This window comes from Thunnus maccoyii, chromosome 21 (genome assembly GCF_910596095.1).
Source record: "Thunnus maccoyii chromosome 21, fThuMac1.1, whole genome shotgun sequence".
NCBI lineage: Eukaryota > Metazoa > Chordata > Actinopteri > Scombriformes > Scombridae > Thunnus > Thunnus maccoyii.
In genome coordinates this window covers 4775514-4796842 of record NC_056553.1, presented here as the reverse complement: position 1 = coordinate 4796842, position 21329 = coordinate 4775514, and the positions used below count along the sequence as shown (strand labels likewise).

The 21329-nt window shown below is 41.7% G+C and overlaps 1 protein-coding gene across 6 annotated transcripts in view; it reads left to right on the top strand.

Annotated features, from left to right (window-relative positions):
- LOC121887810 (cadherin-20-like) overlaps positions 1–21329 on the top strand; it is a 96767-nt gene that overhangs the window by 19213 nt on the left and 56225 nt on the right. For 2 of the 6 annotated variants that reach the window (XM_042398835.1, XM_042398836.1), the window contains one exon: positions 9166–9306. The exons of 3 other annotated variants lie outside the window; for them this stretch is intronic. In XM_042398835.1, the coding sequence (XP_042254769.1) occupies positions 9166–9306 (141 nt within the window). Of the gene's footprint in view, positions 1–7727; positions 7998–9165; positions 9307–21329 lie in introns of those variants that run through there. One more of the 6 variants, XM_042398833.1, reaches the window with a different exon arrangement.

Sequence of the window (21329 nt, the reverse complement as noted above, 5' to 3'; positions counted from 1 at the left end):
CTTACTTTTCTTACTGGAGTGCAGCTTGTTACCACCATTACTAGGATTGCATTCGGTCACTCTATACCACAGGTGGACTGGAACTGCTGTCAGACCACCTCGTTCAAGTGGACTTTCCCAACAAAGTGTTCACATTACCAGAGGTTTAGGTGAACTGGTTCCAGATTTGGACTAAACTGTCAGTGTAAATGCATCCTTTAATGGTCAGAATGCTTCAAGCTAAGTTCTTCAAAAATGTACTCCTTGTCCTGTTTACAGTACTTCTCTAGATTGTTGTGCTACACATCACAACCTCTTGACTTTGTGTTAGTTAATACTACTTTATATTACAGACTGTATATAAAGAGGGTTAATCCTAACCCTAACCCTAACCCAAGTGGAGCCAAAATATCTCGCTCGCCCCCTGGTGGCTGCTTGCAGTAAAGGTCATAGGTCCATGTTAGTGGGTGGGACATGGGTCAAACTAAAAAAATCAAAGTACACGTCAAATAGATTTTTCCCAAAGATGGTTTCTGTCATTTTAGGTAGTTTTCATCATGCTGGTGTTTGTTCAAAGTGCTCATTTTTTTGATATGTTTGTTTTTAATTAGTTAATTGACGATAGAAAAAGGGGGTGTGACGTCATGATTGATAGCTGTGATTGACAGCCGCCCTCAAACCTCCATCAGATACAGCGGACGAGCCGAGTGACCGCAGCAGTTTCTGATGGAAATGTACATTTTCATTTGTGATTCACTACTAGCTATAGCTGCTGGTTATCAATTGGTTTTGGTTGGTTTACTCCTGGGTTCACTCGGCTCCCAGCGGCTGCACGGCTGTCAGTCAAGTTGAGGAGGCGTGTCCCACGGGCTGTAATCCCGCCACCTGACTCTGCTACACACAGCTGAGTGGCTCATTGACGTGTTTTTAATAGTTTCTGGACAACAACGGAGGTCTACGGCACAGAGGAATAAGATACATCAGGCTTTGGATACACACACAATACTTGGTTTGGCTCTGCACATGAGATTTGTTGACAATCAGAAAAGATATAGAAAATTACCAGCCATATCCTCAAATACTGACTTATTGTTCAACTGATTTAATTTAAAGCCAATTCATAAGAGTTTCTAATCACACTGACTGGACTGAGGTTGGTCACAGGAAGTGATGAGTTAGTATTTGACATTTCTGGCAGCATGCCAAGTGCACAGTTAGCATGGACAGTGATATGCACCATAGATGAAAAGACAAAGAAGAGCACTATAAAAAATTAATTCATGAACTTCATGAACAGGAAATTGTAGAGAATAAATAGCACTGCGCTGTGATATTTGGAAAGCGCAGTACAGAATCACAACAACGATGGCAACATGTCGCCAAAGATGGCGCCAAGGTTAAATAAAAACAATTAACAGATTACCTCTTTAAATGAGTGTGCAGACAGTGTTTCAGTCGGCCATCGAGGGCCATTCTCGATGCATCAGACTGTCGTTCTATTTCTGGGCAGTGGGAGAGAGAGACGTCCTATATCAGTGCCTGTTCAGGCTCCCTTTATGGGAGACCTCCTCCTCTTGCAGTTCAAGTCAATTGTCAACATGATTTATGGAGATGTGAGCTATCTCTAGACTGGCTCCTCAATCTTCCCCTGACGAATTGGTACCATCGGCTCTTGTAAGTGTCGTTTGTTTTCTTCACTGGCCAATTTTCATCCGAGCTGACAAATTAAATCTGCCATGTTTTTGAGGAAGCTATTTTTTCCTCCCTTCTCCTTTTTCCATATATGACCTGCTCGATAATTACCGGAGATGCGAGATTGACACCAAGGAATGAACCCCACAAAACAGTTTGGCACCTGTCTCCAACGCTTTGATATGTCCAGACTTTTAATGGAGCTATAGTGTCATAACATTTAATGGATGGGAAGTTGGTTTGGATGACACGTTCTGACTCTCACATCTCTCAAAGACATGCACCACTTATTGTCCCAATCATCTCATAGAGCTGCTCACCAACACCAATACAACTTTATTAATGTGACCGGCTTTTATGAGCAGGATAAAAAGGCTCTGCATATTAGCGAGGCAATTATTATACCCAAGGAAACTCTTCTAAAAACAATGGAAAGCTCATGCAATCAACGTAAGTGGTGGTAACTTTTTAAAGTTTGGCTATTTAAGTTTATAATTGACTCCTCTCCACCACCAATAAAAATGAAATGAGGGTCAGTCGTATCTTTATCCAGGAACTTTGTTGCCCTGCTTTGCCCCGGCCTGACTGCAGATTAAGGGAAATTAACTGCCGGTGGCAAGGTTGCTGAAAGGTTGGTGAAAACTGGAAAAGGCTTCGGCTTTGACCCTTCCATCTACAGCCTGTGAAATACTGTGCCTGAGTGTCATCAATATATTTCAAATGTCAATAAAGCAAAGAGGTTTTGACGCAGAACTACATCAACAACTTGCTGTCAGGCTTCCCTTAGAGTGTTATAATCTATCTAGTATTTACTGCAATGCTAAACAGGGACATTGACTGCATTTACATGCACTTAAGTGACCTCGTTACAGTCGGCTTTCTCCTGAAAGCTGATTTTTTTGACTGTAATATAACTGAAAAAGTTGGTTTCCATAACTGGGATAAGGGATTAGAGAAACCTGGTTTCTCCAGGTAGATTTCTCCAGGAAAATGCTGGTTATTCTGCCATGAATACGCGTAACCAGGTTTCACAAAGTCCATCCGAAGTCCGACTAAAACTGAAACTAAAACAAAGTAGCCTGTAGAAGTCTAGAGGTCCACTCTTGTCAGTCGACTCCGACACACACACACACACAAATAAAAAGTCAGAAAGCAGCATCTTCCATCACCGATAGTTAAAACCATTAAGCCGTGTGTATGCAGTCAGCGTTTAGAGGCCTCCCGTCCAGAGGTGCAAATTATGGGTGGAGGAAATGGAAATTCATACAAATAGCCGCAGCGGTTGATTTACCACAGCAGACGGTTCACTGCGGCAGCGGAAACCGCGTCTCAGATTTAATGTTGTTGTGAAATCTCCAGCGATGTTTTATCAGAGAGAGAATCATGAGGTTGAAAATAATGTGAAAGAGAGAGAAACACCAATTAGAGGTGCTTTATAAAGATAGTTTTGCAGCAACCTTTCATTTCCCCTCGGTGGAATCCTGCTTATTTTTACTTTTAACAAGATTTTGGCATTAAAAACATATTAGAGGTTTAAAAAAATCAACTAAACAAGCATGCATGAATATGCAAACGTTTAAAATGTTTTGGATCTTAAAAAGTTACTAAAATGTCGATGGAGATCTTTATCAACAACACTGTTCAACTTTAACTTCTTTCCACTTTCTGTTAAATTAATGACATTATGAACTTAAGGTAACGGGGGTGTCACCTGAGCTCAACTGTTGCAAACAATACTTGCAATGTGACTTCATGCGAGGCTCAATTTTAAGTTTTGATGAGTAAAAAACAAAAAAAAAAAACCCTAAATCAGAATGCACAAATATAACAAATATATAGAAGTTTGAGGTTTCAGGTTATCAGATAAGATCATATAAACTGTCCAAATGCTCGAGCAAAACACAAACTATCAGATCTTTTGACGTGCTCGAACAAAACCAGCAGTAGATTCTTGTGAGATCATCACTGCAAACAGATTGATAGTAATGAAAAGTAATTCCCTTGTTCGTGTCTCTGATGTTATTATGAGTTTCACTTCTCCAAGATCCTGCTGATCCACCAACAAACATTATCAAACTGTAACAACAGTTGTCAAAATTCCTGATATATATGATGTTTGTGCCGACCGTGCGGTAGCGTGTACTGTAGTCTCGGTCACGCCTACGGAAGGTTCAAGTGGAGATTAAATAAGCTGTGGAGCGCTGAAAGAAAAGTAATCGGGCTAAAAACAGCAGAGATGGTGATTCATGGGAGCTGTGGATTTCAGGAGACAGGAAGCAAAGCGTAAGGCTTTTAAGACTCTTCGTCACCCCTCCTTTTTCCTTTTTTTTTTTTTTCCTTCCCACTTCCACACAACACAAAACAACAGGAATGCACACAAATGCACGCACGTACGCGCGCAATCACACTCCGGAGTATCACCACCTATAGTGCCAGCTGAGAAAGATGGATGGGGCGGCAGTGGTTTCTGATTTAGTCTGCACAATGTGGCTGAGTGATTTTCTCTGTGGAGCATGTCTTGCCTCTCTATGGTGGTGAGGGAATGGGGGGGTGGGGGGGGGAGGGGGGGACACAACCCGTCCTCCCCTACCAACCCCCCTGCCCCCCCCCCCCCCCCCCCCCCCCCGTACCCTCCTTGCTGCTCAGAAGATTGCCTCCGTTTTCCCAGTGTGATTGGGGTGATAACCACTAATGGATTCGGAGCCCTGGGCGCATTTAGGAGGAGAAATGTTGGTGAATCTTGCTTTAATTCCATAATAAGCAGGAAATGCTTGGAAACATGTTATCCCAGTGCTGTATGGTCTGCATCAGGAGCATGTTTCCTCTTCCATTCATACTTTAATGAGGACATATCATTCTTATTGTGATTTTCTGTTATTTTTATACTGTTATGATATTGGACGTCTATGTTAAACGTGGTCAAAGGTCCAAAACTTGAGGTGAACGTATGTAAAAATGCTCCCTGCATGTCAAAAGCCAGGACTTCAATCTGTTTACCTCTACTTCCTCGTTGTGATGACATCAGATTGTTCTCTCATGCCCACAAATGGCCGTTGTGTTGTCCACTCGCATATGTCAAATCGGATTCGGGCTCAGACGTGTACAGATGCATGTGAGAAGTTGATATTTCAAGTAAAGAATGAGAAAAAGAAGTGAAACTACTACTATTGTTTGTTTATGTAGCCTCCGGAGCTGGGGGACACTTGCATAAGGGTCAATATAAGATAAATAAGGAGTTTTTTGAACTGTAAATAATGCAAAGATATTCTAGTAGAGGGTCAGAATATAATTATAGACCTCCACGTTTCTGTATAAATCCCTTCAATGAGCAGGATAAACAACGGCTAAGCAAAGGGAAAAACATAAAGATACATAATCATGAATTCATATACACAAACACTGGTGCGCCTGCACAGCGTGATCTCTGTACAGGCCCTCTTTTAGCTTGCCTGGGGGGGGCGGGGAACTCTCATTGTCATGTTGAGCAAATGTGCCGTCAAAGCTCTGCACTTTAAAGATGGGACATGTCACAGGGGGCATGCGAGAAGCCCACTCGCCTGGAGGCAACACGGCCGAACGGTCTGAAACAGAAGGAAGGGAGGAGGAAGTAAACACAACAGGCGGCGGTGACAATCCTTGACATTTCGCCGCGAGCACTCGTCTTAACTGCCGTTGAATACATCATCTGAAGCGAAGGAATGATAAATAACCTGACTGGTGAGGAGGGGAGAGTTGTGGGCAGACCTCCAGAGAGAAGAGTTATGAGGTTTCAGGTGAGGAGGGCTGAAATACGCAGGGAGTCCATCTGACTTTTGTCCAAACAGAGCCAAGTCAGATGATAGCTTTTTGTGCTCTAGGGGGGCTGTTCAGCAACTCTTTTCACCTTAAAAAACACCAATCTGAACACTCGAGTGAAACTTCTGTAAGGTGCATTCAGTTAAAGTTGGATTTCTCCACACAAAATCCCAGAACTCCTCAGTGTTAGAACGATATGTGAACATTTTAAATTACTGCCAGAAGTCTAACCTTGAAGTCCCTCAAACTAAATGTCAAGTTTTTTTTTTTTGTGAATGCCTTTTAACTGACTTATTTGAGCATTTTCTCATCTGGTGGAAAGATCTCGGTTTGGGTTTTAAAAAAAAAAAAAAAAAAAGACTTGATTCGGGAGCAATTGTGGTCATTGTTTAAAGAAAACAACTTTGACTGCTGGGAGGAAGTATCCCTTGTCAAAGTCCATCCATCCATCCACCCACCCCAACCTTCTTTCCTAAAGGTGTTTTCAGACAGAACACAAAGCTAAATTTGTCCTTTCATTATTTGACCGCTGGACTGTTTGTGCAGTCTTTGTTTATTCATCCTAAACGGTGAATGTACTGATCTCAGGAATCACCATGGACTCCAGTTATTTTCCTCTAGTCTCTCTCCTTTTACCTCTCATCTTGTAGATTCATTGAAGCCCCAGGATAAGCTTGAAATGTCTTTCCATTGACTTTGTATGAAAGAGTTGAAATTTGCATTGTGTTTTGTCTAAACACACCTTAAAGGGGACATAACAAGCTTTTTGTGATTTTCTGTTGTTTTTATACTGTTAAAATGTCAGATATCTATGGTAAACATGGTCAAAGTTCTAAAACTTGAGGTGAATATTTGTGAAAATGCTCCCTGAAAGTCAAAAGTCAGAGTTTCAGCCTGCTCAGAACGCTCCGTTTGCAAACTTACCTCTACTTCCTCCTCCAGGTGATGTCAGATCATTCACACATGCCCACAAACGTTGAGTAAAGAACAAGAAAAACCTTACTTTTACTACTATAGTTTGTTTTCGTAGCCTCCAGAGCCAGTTGAAGTCTGCCGAGACGCAGCTTTAGACAGCTAACCAATCAGAACAGCCTTAAAGAGACAGGAGTTAAAACGGCCTGTTTTAGACAGAGGCTGAACTGAAGGGCTGCATAAAGAGCCAGTATAAGATAAATAAAGAATTTTTTGAGCTGTAAATCATGTAACGATATTCCAGTAGAGCCTCAGAATATAAATATAGATTTGGAAATGTGCATGATATGTCTCCATTAACCTCATCATAGTTGCCATACGCAGAAATTGCAGAAAATGAGTATTTTGAAAATGCTTCCATTGGACTTGGGTCTTGGGTTTTTAAGTGTTCTTTCCTGCCAATAGGTTTGTTTTTGTAGTTAAGTTCCCCATTTTTGTTTACACTTCATATTTCCAAAAGATGGTATTATCTCAAAGATTTTGTTTTTTTACTGTAAACTACAGGTGATGAGCAGGAAACACAACGTATGAGTGCACAGCGACGTAACTTTGGTTGTCTTTATATCTCTTAATGTCTCATATTGGAGACTATTATAAGCATTTATCTTTTTGTGTGTGTGTGTGTGTGTTTTGAAAATAATATCTGAAAATCACTACAGCATTTGCCTCCATCAGTAAACAGTTGGAAACACAAGTGGCTTGGCGGGAAGTCACAAATCTCGGCCGAGGCTTCATTTGATTTTCTTTACAAGCTTCCCACGGAAAACATCGAGGGTCGCTTTTTGAAATCAGACAGCAAAAGACTGTATCACTTTAAAACGGAATAATGGTTTGAAAGGGTCTTAAAATGCAGTCATGCAGTTGTTTTCTTGAAACAGGACATTATCTCTCTGTGGCAGATCCTTCCACTGGCATCAAGATTTCCACCATCTGATTCTCCTCAAACAAGAAAACTGTGATTTTTTTTGTAGAGGATGAATATTTCACTTGTTTTAAGAAAAGTTGGAAGACTCCTCGGCTGGATTGAACTGTTTGTTGAGATGTTTTTTTTTTATCCTGGTCTCCTTCTGTTCGTCTCTTCCTGTTATCCTATTCGTATGCCCCCTTTTGCACCTCGCTCTATTCTGTCTGTCTAACACGCTGCCTCAGAGGGCTTTCATGCTTCAGTAGGTATACATGCACCTAGATAGAGCTTCGTAAATGGGCAGATAGGTCAAACACTAACAGAAGCAGGAGTGTAGTTGATGCAGGGCTTACAGCTGGACGTACAGACAGTGTGGCCAATTATTATTTTTTCCTCTGCTCCGTGTCCGTTCCCTTTTTTTTGCACATGTACAAACACAGATGAGTCCTACGTCAAAGTGAAAACTGCCCTTCTCTTGTTAAAGGCTTTTAAACATGTTGGATGGAGACGGGAATGTGTGTTTAGCAAGCTGGAAAGGTGTGGGTGGACAGCTTTTCGTGTCTTTCTTATCAGTTTTATCCATCCTGACAAGTTTCCTGGCGATTCTGTCAAATGCTTTGGCATCGGAGGAGGAAACCAACCTGTGCTGGCCCCAGTAAGAACGTGTGAAAATCAATGATGTTTAGATAAGCTTGCTGTCAATTCTGACATCTGCTCTGCCTCCCCTTCATCTTTTTTTTTTTTTTCCCTCCGCGGAGAACAACAACAAGGAAAACAAGCCTCCGAAATATTGTTCTTTGTGTGCGTGCATGCACATGTCGGATCTGAGCGAGTCGGGGCGAGAGGGGAGTATTCCGTGTACAGAGGGAAGCTAAGTATCGGAGAAGTTTGTGGGTAAAGTTGCAGGCAGGGGAACACTCACTGTAGATTATGTTAATTTTTCTCAAATCCGCCGCCTCACACCAGCAGCGGTGGTGAGAAGTGGTCGAGATCTGAGACACTTAAAGTTCAGGCTTGAAAGTTTTCAGATCCTTCTGTAAAGAGGGATGAAAATATTCACACACACACATAGATGGATAAATATCATATATTTAAAGTCCATGTAGATTTCTTACACGTTGTACATGTTAGAAAATAATTGCTGAAAACGTGAAAAGACTGTGAACCGTGTACTTCTGAATTGTGGAGTTCAAGCGTTTCTGTGTTCAGGGTTTTCTGGGCGGGCCCGGGATGGTGGTTCAATGACGTAGCGGGGTGATTAGCATGACCTGTCTCTCGCTATATGAACACTAGAGCACATGTACTCATAGTTACTACTGTTTTAACAGGTAGTTTAACAAACTTCCATCAGAGACAACTCACTTATAGACTGTATAAAAATATGGACGTAGTTACCGTGACGTCACCCGTTGCCTGCCTCACTCCTAGCCAATCAAAATTGGGCAAGGAGGCGGGCCGAATGGCTGAAACAAGCCACCTAGCGGCTTAATAAAAGTTAAACGAGTGAGTTATAAAAAAATTCACCCCCCTGTACAGTTGTCATGAAAGGGGATACTAGTTTTTTAGTTTTTTGTACCAGGCTGTAAACATGTTTATTTCTGCTGTAAAGTTGGGCATTTTAACATGGAGGTCTGTGGGGATTGACTCGCTTTTGGAGCTTCAAGTGGTCATTCAAGGAACTGCAGTTTTTGGCACTTCCGCATAGGTTTCATTTTTCAGCCCCGGAGATTGCCGCTTGGATTCACTTCAGATAATCTGTTGTTACTGGTGATTGGGGCCGTTTTCGGGTAACGTTAGCACTCAAAGAGTTATTTTAAACCCAGCTTCAGCACTGGCTGTGCGGCCGAGAGGTCCCCGGCCAGAGGGAGAGCTTTTGCCGGGCAGCACTTCACCAAAAAGCACGGAATGAGAGGCTCCGAGGGTGACAGCCACAGTGAAGCCACCGGGGATGTTTCAGCAGAGAAGTGAATAACGTACACCGAACTCCACTGAAAAAAATTACAATTTCACATAATGATGATTGGTGATGGATCGCTTGTTAACTAATCATTTAAGTTACATTTTTACTGAAACAAGTCCACATTTACCCACACAATATGTGCTGAATTAAACATTGACCTCTAACGTTACTTTATTTTTAAATTATCTTCCATGCTTCCTTGCCTTACACGTATCAACAAGGCCTATTTTAAAATGTGTATTTTTATACGGAAGTTTGGTAGCGTTGTTAACTCAGAGGCTGTTCATATGTATAATTTATATTTATTTATATTTTATTTAACTCAAATGATTTGTGTTTTACTTATTTTTAAACTTATTTTTATTTATATATATTATTATTTTTTATTTTTCAGCATTTTTTAAGTAATTTTAATATTTTTTACAATTATCAATTATAATTATTTTACAAATATTTTTTACAATTTATTATTATTTATATATTTAGATTTTGAAAATAACTACAGATTTTTTTAAATTTATATTTCTGCATATTTTAGTTTGTAATTGTTTATTTCATTAAATTGATTTACTCTGTATTAATTTCATTTTGTATTTTTATATATTACTATCATTGTGATCATTTTATTCCTAGTATGATACAAGTAGCATCACCAATTGAGCCGTGTGCTCTGCTTCTCTCTAACCGACATCACAGACAAGTCACGTCCGCTGGTTGTAAAACTCCACGAACCAGGATCAGAGAAGCGATCGCTGCATTTCGTTTCCTGGCTTTCTTTTATTCATTTGCTCTTCCTCCAGCCTTACTCTATTTCAGACGTGCTGACAGGGGATTGAGACCCAATATTCTCTAACCCTACCTTCCCACCCTCTCTTTCCTTCGCTTACAGAGGCTAACATGAGACATGACAGAATGCAGGAGATGGAAGTTTCAACTCCTTGAATTACCAGATAGATTAGAACCAGCGTTGGAGGGGCACAACAGGCCTCTAAGGGATCAGAAAGATCTGGCGTGAAGAAGTGCAGGTCAACATTAGATGGGTATCCCAGAGCCACAGCTGTATATGGATCCTGTCGCCAGTAGCAGATGGCATGTGGAATTACACATAATGAGCGATGAGAAGTGTTTGGTGCAGTCTGGATGATAGGATGTGGGTTGAGGTGAAGGATCGCAACCAGAGAGCAACACAGTGTACTCATGTCTAATTCAGAACTCAGTGAAACACAGCTAAGTCTCTGGACAGGAGATGGTGTCCTGTTGCTTTCAACAAAGTGAATACCGTTATTATATGGGTGAGTGGAAAGGGAGGGCAGACAGAGGACTAAATGAGGAGTGAAGTAATCATGGCTGGGCAGCAGTGGAGGATCTGAAGAGGCAGATTGTACTATTATAGTAATTCAGTTTCATTTTTTTTGAGGTGTTTAGTTACAGATTGTTGGTTTAACAACCTTTTTCAGAGGCAGAGCTGCTCATGGGAGCAGAGAGAAGCTTTTTTACAGAGTTTCTAGAGAGCCGAAGTTAATGGGCAGTTGTTGCATGATGAGCTGCAACACCAGAGGTTGGCAGGAAGTTGCTGTTGGTGCAGAAGGTGAGCTGAGCTACCACCTGATTGGGTGATAAGTTGCAGGTGAAGAACAGCGCTGCAGAAATCTGTTACTGACGGACTCACCAGTTTTCTGAAAGTTAAAATTGAATTTCTTGAACATGTCCAGGTTGCATTAGCCACTAAAAACCTGACATTTCTATATAATATTTATAGAATTAGTACCATTAAGTATTATCAGTATGAACCAGGACTTTTTGCTGTGACAGAAGTGCTTATAAATGCTTTATATTTGATTCATTGCCCCAATCTTGTACTTTTGTTGCTCTGCTGGTCCATTTTTCATACAAAGTTTGAGGAAAATCAAATATAATCCGTCGGCAAAAGGATCCAATGGCCACAAGCGGGCACTAGTCCATCTGTGACTCACTGGATCTGAATGAATGAAGAACTTTAAGCCTCTCTCAATCCGACAATACATCAAAACGTGCATGACAAAAGAGGAAGACAAAGCCCAATAAATAGTGGAGCTTTGGTGAAACACGACTGCAGTTTAGCCAAACTATCATCACATAGATGGATGGTAGAGATGGAAAAGATTCCCATGTTTACAACTTGCAACCGTTAATATCGCAGGACAACTCAAGACGGCCGTATGATTGGTCGAGTGAGGTACATTGACAATATAACACCATATCCAGTAAATGATGGTTTAATCTTTGGCTGACATGAGGCTATTTATCACTATTTGGTTGATTTTCAACCAGTTCCATATCACAAAGCCTCAAGTCTCTTCTGGACTTTCTGGAAATTTGGTTAAAATTTTATTTGGATAGAAACCTACCTACAGTCCTGAAATGAGTGATATCACCTGTGCAGGTGTGCCATGGGTGTGTAAAGCCTTTAAAGATTGTCAGATAGCTCCATGGACTGTATATAAAGAAGGATATACCGCAGTGTGACATCAAATTAGCTAAATTGTGCTAACAGGGCAGGTCAACGCCCACATGGCAGACATCAAAGCTGCTATAAGTCTTCAAATCTCATTAACAGAGCAAAAATGACCACAAGCACACTTCAGGGCCTGAATTTAGAGACTGAGACCATAATGACTCATTGAAAAAAAACTACTGAACTCAGTATTTCTGGAGAGAAATCGACGCCTTTTGAAGAAGAGTCAATTGGTGCGATGCCACCGGCTGTCTGTGACATTGCACTTTAAGCACTTTTGTACTTCCACATTGGCTTCAGCCAGTAGTTGCTGTTTGAGTAGCTCTCAAAGAACGTTGTCCTTGCAGTTTCTACACTGATATAAACTCCCAACAATGAGATTTCCGCCTCCAGAGCAGCTTTGTGTCCAATAAATATTTGTAGAACTCTGTCCAATGTCTCTGTCTTATCTGCTGTTGAGCTTATCCAGAGCGGTTTGAACTTAACCGCTTAGTGTTTGGTTTAGGAATATTTGAGTAAAACAAACACAGGTCGCATGGCAGCTCTCGACTTATTTTTTTTTTTAAATCAACTGAACTTGTGACCCTCCAAGATTTTAACTGAGTTTTATGAAGGGATTTGCTGTAATGAAAAAAAAAAAGGAGTAGACATGAGAGAACAGTCCCGCGGGGAGCAGAAATAGGAAGAAGAATGTATGCAGCACACTTTGGGCTCTGCTTGTGTCATTTTTTTTTTTCAAATCTTGCTCCGTGCCAGTCCTCATTCCCTTTGGGCTCTATTACAGCCGATACCAACTCGCCCTGCCCGGCCAGATCCAAACATAATCCCTCTTGGTATAGTGAAGCCAGGAGCTCAGGGGCAAGGAGCATGTTTAACATCTAGATTCTTCTTATTCCACTGTGGGGGAAACGGTCTTGGCAAAGCTCGTGCTCCAAGATCAACACGGGTTTGACGGCCATCTGGTCTACAGTGCTGAAAATCCTCAAATGGCAAATACCACCCACAGCCTGGTTTTCTGTCTCCCAGCAAACACAGCAGCAGCAGGCTCCAACAATCAGTCAGCCCAACAGCAGACCAACAGGCACCCCCCACCCCCCACCCCCAGACCAAACTAGGGAGATTAGATCAAACAAACGATCCCCCTGTGTGGGGCGGTGGCACGTCTCTTTAAACAGAGAGGTGATTGGCTTTGTACTCTTTTATTTATGGCAGCGTTTATCTGAGGGAGAGAAAAAGACTTTGTGAAGGCCAAGAGACTCAGTCATCCAAGGGGAGCAGAGTGAGGGGGGGGGGGGGGGTTTGTGAGCCAGTCAAGGCTGTGTTGCACCAAGCTCCACGGTGGATGGCAAGGAGCTGTGCACAGGGGGTACTATTACCCTCCTTGGCTAACATGCCCTCTCTGGATCATCATTTCTATGAGAGCTGCTGTAAATCATTTTTACTGCGATGGAAACATCTATTGTGATTGCCTGCCCTTCTATTGGCAAAAGTCATTGTCATAATAATACCTGGGAGGGTCCGCTTTACTGGGATTATGAGTGCCACGCTGATGGGGCAGTGGTGGGCAGAGCCAAATAATGTCAGTGAAGAACATCCTCAGGGGGATGATGACTTTTACACAGCGGTTAACAGCTCGTGTGTTCTGTATGAAAAGTCCTGTGTGAAAGGTTGAGTATAACAAGAGTCCTGCTTTGTGGTTACATCTGTTGACATGTTTTGACATCTGTTGAGGTCTCACTTTAGAAAAAATACATGAATGAACGGTTTTCTGCTAAAGTTGGACATGAGAGATTTATTTCTGTGATGTTTTGTCTGTTTGAAATGGGTGAGGTCAAGCTGGAAAAGACAGACGTTATTTACTTCCTTTCACTTAACAACAACATTTAGCAATATTTAAATTGAAATGTGATGACAGGCAGAGACATTTCCACACAATCCTGATGAAGCACTTTACACTATTATACACTATATCATAAATATTTAATGTTATACAAAAATACATGAGTTTGGAATCAAGTTTTCAGGCAAAGAGGTCCTATTACTATTATTACTTTGTGCCCTATTTATATACATTATATATTACTGCTCATTTTCATAGTATACAATGTTAGCATACAAGAAATTAATGTACTTCTCAGTTTTGCGCAAATAAGATACAAGTCATGTGTGGCCAGACATCAATTTGTGACACTGGAACTGAGAGAAAGCTAAATAATTTTGCAATTTTACTTTGTTTTTAGTTTTTTTGTCTGTTTCACCAGCATCCATTTACATATTTGCAGCTGTGAGTAGCTCCGCTGGTCTCCTATGTGTCTCATTGTCTAAAAGTTACATTTATATAAATGTTTTTAATACATTTTGAAGAAGACGTTATTGTTGTGTGGATTAGGTTTGTGTCATGTGTCTGATGTGTGGTCACGATAGGGCTGCAAAAAACTTTGGTTAAAGTCCAGATGAAACAGCATTTCCAGAGTATCTAACCTCCATATCGTGACGTTTTTTTCCGAATGAAACAGGACAGACAGACGGGACGTAACATTGGGAGGAATTTGATTTGAAGGTTGAAAAGTGGGCGTGTCACAATGAATCTTAAATCTGTGCCACTAAAAGTTCAAGATTGAATGATGGGTGGATGTCATGATATTATTGGTTGAAATCGGTTGGTTCAAGCCAAGCACATGTAATATTTTGTTTTACAGGAAGAAAATATGTTTGGATTTTGATATAAGAATGCTAAGAAATCAATTTTTTGTGCATATATTGTTAAATCGGTGCCTAAAATGACCAGGGATGCGATCTAAAACGATTTTTCATTTCATTTGACTTTAAGATTAAGGAAAAAATGTGGTTTTGTCATGATGTAGAAAAAAACTGAAAGTAGTCGTCATTGCATTTATTATTTTTCTAATTTTCAGGGTTGTGTGGAATAAAAGTGACTATCATGAACAAAAAAAATCATTTAGTCTGTATATTGGCTGCATCTTTTCACTTTTTTCAATTTGAACACATCATTATGTAGTATGGAATAGGGACAAGCTCTATACACATTAATATGTCAATAATAACCACATGTGATTTGAAAAAGGCTATTATTTGCTTAAGTACGAGGTCACACACATGGAGCAGGCAAATCATATGAGCTGTATGCAAAGGGAGAAATGTACCATGTTTGAATTCTGCAGCATGCATAAACCAGCTCCCCAGAGTCTTTTGTAAACAATATATTCCAGGAACCTATATGTCAAACATTAGCATGCTGTGCAACTGACTAACACACAGAGGAATTCTATTGTTTAGGACCTGGGATGTGTCATCCTGAGTTAAGAACATGTCAGCTACGAGGGTGGCTTCCTGCTCCCCCCCCCATCACCCTCCACTGCACCCAATAGATCTATGTAACTCTAACTTTCTTCTATCTTCCGCTCTCAATCTTTACAGCCGCACATCACTTTTTCCCTTTACTTCACTCCCCTAAGACAGAGGATCCTCTCTTGTCTCTTTGGTTAGCTGTTCATAGATCAATCCCCCTGTCTGTTTAGCTAATTGTCGGCAATTGTGAGCGGTGTGTAATTCATCCCCAGGCGTGATCCATCAGCCGATCGATTGTATTGACGTGCAGAAGTCTCCACGTCCCGACATGTGTTTATCACAGTGCCGCAGAGAACACATGCAGAGAGAGGCTGATGGCTGTTTGTCATGATGATGAATATGGAACAATGCACTGAAGTGAGGCGAGAGTCAACACGCTTCTTGAGTTATTCTCAGTGCAATATCATTTCTAAGAGTAGTTTTTTTTTTTTATTATTTTGTCATCTTAGTAGTTCTCTACTATCTATCTTTATTGATTTTTTTTTATTTGTATGGTTTCTTACCTGCAGCCTTAAGTGTCTTCTGTTGTTTGTGACTGAAATGAGATGAAACAACACAATTTCCAAGTGCGATTGAGAAATCACTATTATGTCTTTTCACAAAATAATCTCTATTCAAGGCCTATTAACAAGATTTTTTCTGAGCTGCGCTCAAGGTCCACTTACTACCTTTTTTCTGAGCATTTCAGCTGAAAAAAAAGTGGACTGTTAAGATTATTTTGTCAAATTATCCATCATCTATCCCATCTATCTATCTGTCCCTTTTGAGGTTTGTTTAATTTACTTTGTAGGAATATTAAGCATCAGTACTTTTTGTTCCCCTGTAAGTTAAAAGTCTGTTTCTGGTTATATGACAGAAGCCTAATTTTGCAAACAACGGCAGATGCATCTCACCTTTCCTGACAGACACATGGGGCTTTAGAAAACCTGAAATTGCTCCTGAAATCTCTAAAAAACCATTGTGTGAGTAATGAACAACAGGCACAGGCCTCATTTTTGATGGAAATGAACTACTGAGAAAGAAAGAAAGGAAGGAAGGAAGACAAAAAAAACCCCCCAAACAACACAAAAGGAACGGAGACACCATACTGACAACACATCCTCAGCACTCAGATCTGAAAAAGTCCAAGTCTCTGACAACAGAGATGGCAGCGCCTGCATTGGGTGACAGGCCCGATCCATTTGGCGCAGGCGAAGACACAAACACAAGCTGTCTAAAGGGAGTAAGGTAGACTTCAATCAGCTAAAAGGTGATAAAACATAATTAATTCAATCACCCACTCACTCTCTCTCTCACTCCTTTTCTCCCCCCTCCTTTCCCTCCCTCCTGTCCTCTGAGAGAAAAGCAAAAAAAAAAAAAAAAAAAAGCAGATGAGGTTTTTTCCTTCACACAAGCAAGTTAATGGGAAACTGCATTCATAGTTTCTTTCAAAGAAGCCTGTCCTTTCTCTCTATTTTTCCTAGTCCTCAATAACAAGCTTGTATCTGAGTCAGTGCTGTTTCACAAGATGGCTCACAATACACCCCATGTCATTAAACACACACTGACTCGCTCACACACCCACCATTACCTGTGCAGGCAGAGAGGAAGAGGGATACTTATTCATGCATCACATGTTGAGACCCTTTTTACACTTCTACCTTTAGTCATTAACTGTAAGACCTCGAAAAATGATAAATGACAGGCGCGTGTGACGGATAAAAGATTGTTGAGTGAGCGAGTACATACGAGTCTGTGTGTGCACTCGTGCGTCTGTGAGCGCAATGCAAAGTAACGCCATTAGCGCTACTCGTTGCCCTCACACTGGCAGAGAGGCCATTAACACCCCAACCAGCCCAGCCTTCATCTGCCAGGGTCAAGTAGGCCGCGATTACTTCACTGCGCCACGCTCCACATCTCGAAAAAAAGAGAGACTGAGGCACGGGCTCTGGGTGGAAAAGGAGGAAGGTGGGGGCTTCTGAAAAAAGATCAGATTTTGTTGTCAGGCTGGGAGAATGAGTTGTTTGTCTGTGAAGATCAGGATGGTCTGAAGGCAGATGTGGCAGGATCAGAGAGGAAGTGTGTGATTTGTGAGCGTGTGTGAACACCTTTTCGCCAGCCCAAATGAGTAAGTGAGCAGGTGAAAGTGTATGAGTGAATCTGAGTGGGAGAGTGGATGTTCATCGCAGGTCGTAGAGGCAATATATCCCTGAGAACTGGTGCACCAGTGAAAGTAGAATCCACTTCCCCGAGGCGCTCATCTCCCACTAGAGCAAGGTGTGAGGAATGAGAACAATAGCTGTTGAAGGCAGAGTAATGTTTCAGCACAATTGCTGGTCTCTGTAATACAAGGCCGCTACATCCTGTCTCCCATGACAACCAAGCCCTGTGCCCCAGGGATTGGTTGGTAACACGGGAGAGGGTTTTTCGTCGTCTCCGGTCTTACCTGACCGCAGTGGAAACGTCGTGGTAAATAAAATCATGGCTGCTGTTTGTAGAAAGACAGAGAAGCTATAACAAGTTGAAATAAGTCTTTGATCTAATCTAATCTAATCTAATATTTAAGAAAAGGCATAAATGTAGGCTTTTTTCCATTTAAAGACTCTGATCACATATTTACAATTAGATTTTGGTTGATAGGGGTTTTTAAAGGCCTAATGTGTCTGCTGGTTGCAGCTGTGTTATATCAGTATCTTCTGATGTATTTTTAAAGCTCAGCCAATCAATATTAATGTAATTAATATATTTTTTATATGAACAATGAATCATGACTACATGTAATGTGAATGGGGTTGCTTGCAAACCAAAACAGAGCTAACATGATGACATTGGGATGACAATGTTGCTCTGTCTGCTGGATGCGTTAAAGGCTATTTTTTTGCTAATAGTCAAAGCAACTTTATGATAATGGCAATAGATAATATATAGATAATAGGGCTGTTAGTCTGTCAACCTCTGCTGGAGTTTTTCCGCCACCTAGTGGCTGAAATAAAAGTCCACAGCTTTAAATGGAAAGAATGAAAGTGATTGGTTTTAGTGCAGAACACACAGATAATTATGACCCAATAAAGCTATACGGTTTTTGATTTTCATAAAGTTTCCGTTTCCAGTCAAATAAAAAATGAAAAAGCTCTGATAAACCCAGTGTACACTTCCTGCCCAGCACCAAACGCCAGACAAAGTTAGCGACCAGTGAAGTATTTAGCAGCTTAAGTCAGAAATCTCCTTTGGAAAACAGTGGTGACGAAAGCAGAGTTAAAGTGTGCGTGAAAATCTGAGTTACATCCATCTGTGTAATTAGGAAATTTATTGCTAGCATGTTAGCCAAATGCGATAGTACATCAGGGTTGTGAGTCAGGCAGGTTTTGGATTTTTTTTCCCCTAGTGGCTGGAAAAATGCAGCTTTGAAGGACCAATGTGTAGAATTTAGTGTCATCTAGTGGAACAGACGTGGCAGAAATGGAATATAATATTCATAAGTATGTTTTAATTAAGTGTATAATCACCTGAAAATAACAATCGTTGTGTTTTCGTTACCTTAGAGTGAGTCCTTTATATCTACATAGGGAGTGGGTCCTCTTCCACGGAGGCCACCATGTTGCACTGTCATGTTTCTACAGTAGCCCAGGATGGACAAACCAAACACTGACTCTAGAGAGGGCCTTTCACGTTTTACACGAGTAGGTTCTCCTACATGCTTGGAAGGGGAGGGTGAGGAGAGGGGTATTCATTTGGTTGCAATCTTCCACCAAATCTTACACACTGGTCCTTCAAGAAAAAAATAATCACATATACTTTCTGAATGAATATTTTCTCAAGACAGAAAAGCTCCTGAAGTAGCATCTAGACCATCAAGAGACACTAAAACTGTTATTTTCAGCGATATATTTGTGATTTAAAGCTCATGACTCTGCCGGTTCAATAGCAGCAAAATTCTGGAATATATTGCTTTGAAATAAGAATTCATTAAAAAAACAAAACACCACTAAGTAATTAGATGAAAAAGAAAATGTGTAAAGAAAATAAGAATTTAATTGCAGCCCATACAGATTGATTTTATGTCACAAATGATTAAAACTTAATATCATCAAACTCATATATCATTCTAACCTTGCTTGACATAGATTCTTGTGGACCAGAAGAGTCTGCCAACATGTGTTTGTGCAGCTAAAATGATATGTGAACTGATTTTCAACGGCTTTACTCTCCACCTGATGACACATTACTGCATCATAGTGCAACATAGCATAGCACGTATGAAAGTCATTTGTTTTGAATTGAGGGTTATAATCTTGTTTTCTTTAAACGATGATTTGCCAAAAAACAAAAACATGGTCCAGCTTGACACCCACTGCTACTACTATTACGGCTGCTCACCGAGAGCTCGGTTCTGCACAAGGTTTCCTGCCATTGAAGGGGAGTTTTTCCTTGCCGTTGTCGCCAAGTGCTTCCTCATGGTAAAATGTTGGGTCTCTGTAAATTAAAGAGTACAGTCTAGACCTGCTCTATGTGAAAAGTACTCTGAGATAACTTGTGTTGTGATTTGGCGCTATATAAATAAAACTGACTTGCTAATGAATGGACTTTGGGGAGGTCAGCACACTAAAATCACCTAAAATGTGTTTAAGAAGCAATTGAAAGTATGAAATGGATATTTTCCAGAAATACAGTACAGTTGACTCTCTCAAGTCCTCATCTACGGTATTCAAAACCGTCAAGACCTGAGCTCTGCTCCTATTTTTTCTTCAGCATCAAGCAGTCAATGAGTGAAGGACAAAAGAAGATGAAGAAGTGTGTTAACCCGTGCACCAGCTGCCGGTCCAGCTCCTTCCTCCTGTTGGATCCTCACCCCACTGCGAGGCTTGCATCAGTGCTTTGCATGCTGGGCTAGCACTTACCCCACAGGCCGACTGCCAGCTCTGTGCTTGCTTGTCTACGCAGGAGCTGCAGCGACAAGCAGATACTTTCACGGTGCTCCATGTTGAGGGAGGCAGTGATGGCAGCAGGACTGATATGACCATGAGGATCTTTCACCGGAGGCAGAGATGGACCTTTTTTCAGATGACTCGTCTCCTTCCATTTCAGGTTCTCTTCCTGGCTCTCCTTCCTCACCATCGGGAGCCCTGGAGCTTGATGTTGGGGGATCCGGAGCTCCGCATTTGCGGCTCTCTCCATCCCCACCACCGCTAGCGGCCCCGCAGCAGCAGCTCTCCTTCTCCACGTCAATCTGCTAGCCATATGCCCACTGCTACAGCACTTTTTCAGGACTTGTCAGGCATCATTTAAAAGGCAGCAGAACAGCTTGTTGCCTCTTAGGTGGGGACATCTACAACCAGGAGCCATCAGCCAGACATCCGGTGTCCCGCTACGAGTCTTTCACCAGAGTCCACAAACAACACAAAACACTATCTCGCTGTCTTCCACTGTCTCTGCCTTGGCCACTAAGTCCAGGGCTCTTTCTCCAGAGCTAGCTACTGACATCAGGAAGGTTATGACAGCTGTCCTGACTTCGACTGTGGCTTTGTCCAGGATAATGGCGTGGCAGACAATGATGCAGCCTAACATCTGGCTCCAGATCTCAGCTTCCCCCTCAAATCAGACGGGAGCTGCTGGATGGTCCCATATCCCCGAGAGGGTTGTTTGGACCACTCATCCAGAGCGCCACGGCTCATCTGCACAAAGCAACTGAGGAAGTGGAAAGAGTAAGGAAACTCAACTTCTGGAGCAAAGCCGCATTTCAGCCACAGCATCAAAAACGCAGAGATACTCACTCCAAGAAGAAGCACCCTGCAGCCGCCACTGCTGCTGCCAACGCGCCTCAACATGCACCTGCTTCAGTGCCACCTCCTCCGCCATGATATCCTCCTCCAGCCCAACAAACTTTGCGCCATAACAGCAAGAGCCTGCAGCCACCGTCCTCTTGGCCCAACCCGCCAGCCAAACTGCCTCACAGACACCGGCATCAGTGGCAATGACAGGATGCTGGGAACACGTGTCTCAATCCAGCTGAGCAAAGGAAACACAACAGCCAACCACTTTCCTCTAAAGAGCAGTTACTTCTCAGTGAGCCCGCTTTTACCCCTGCCGAGCATTTTTCGGTTGTTTCCAACAGAGACACGTTCCCCACACACACAGAGGCTCGCTGCCACACACACAGTGCGGCAGGTGCAGTCTGGTCACTTCCT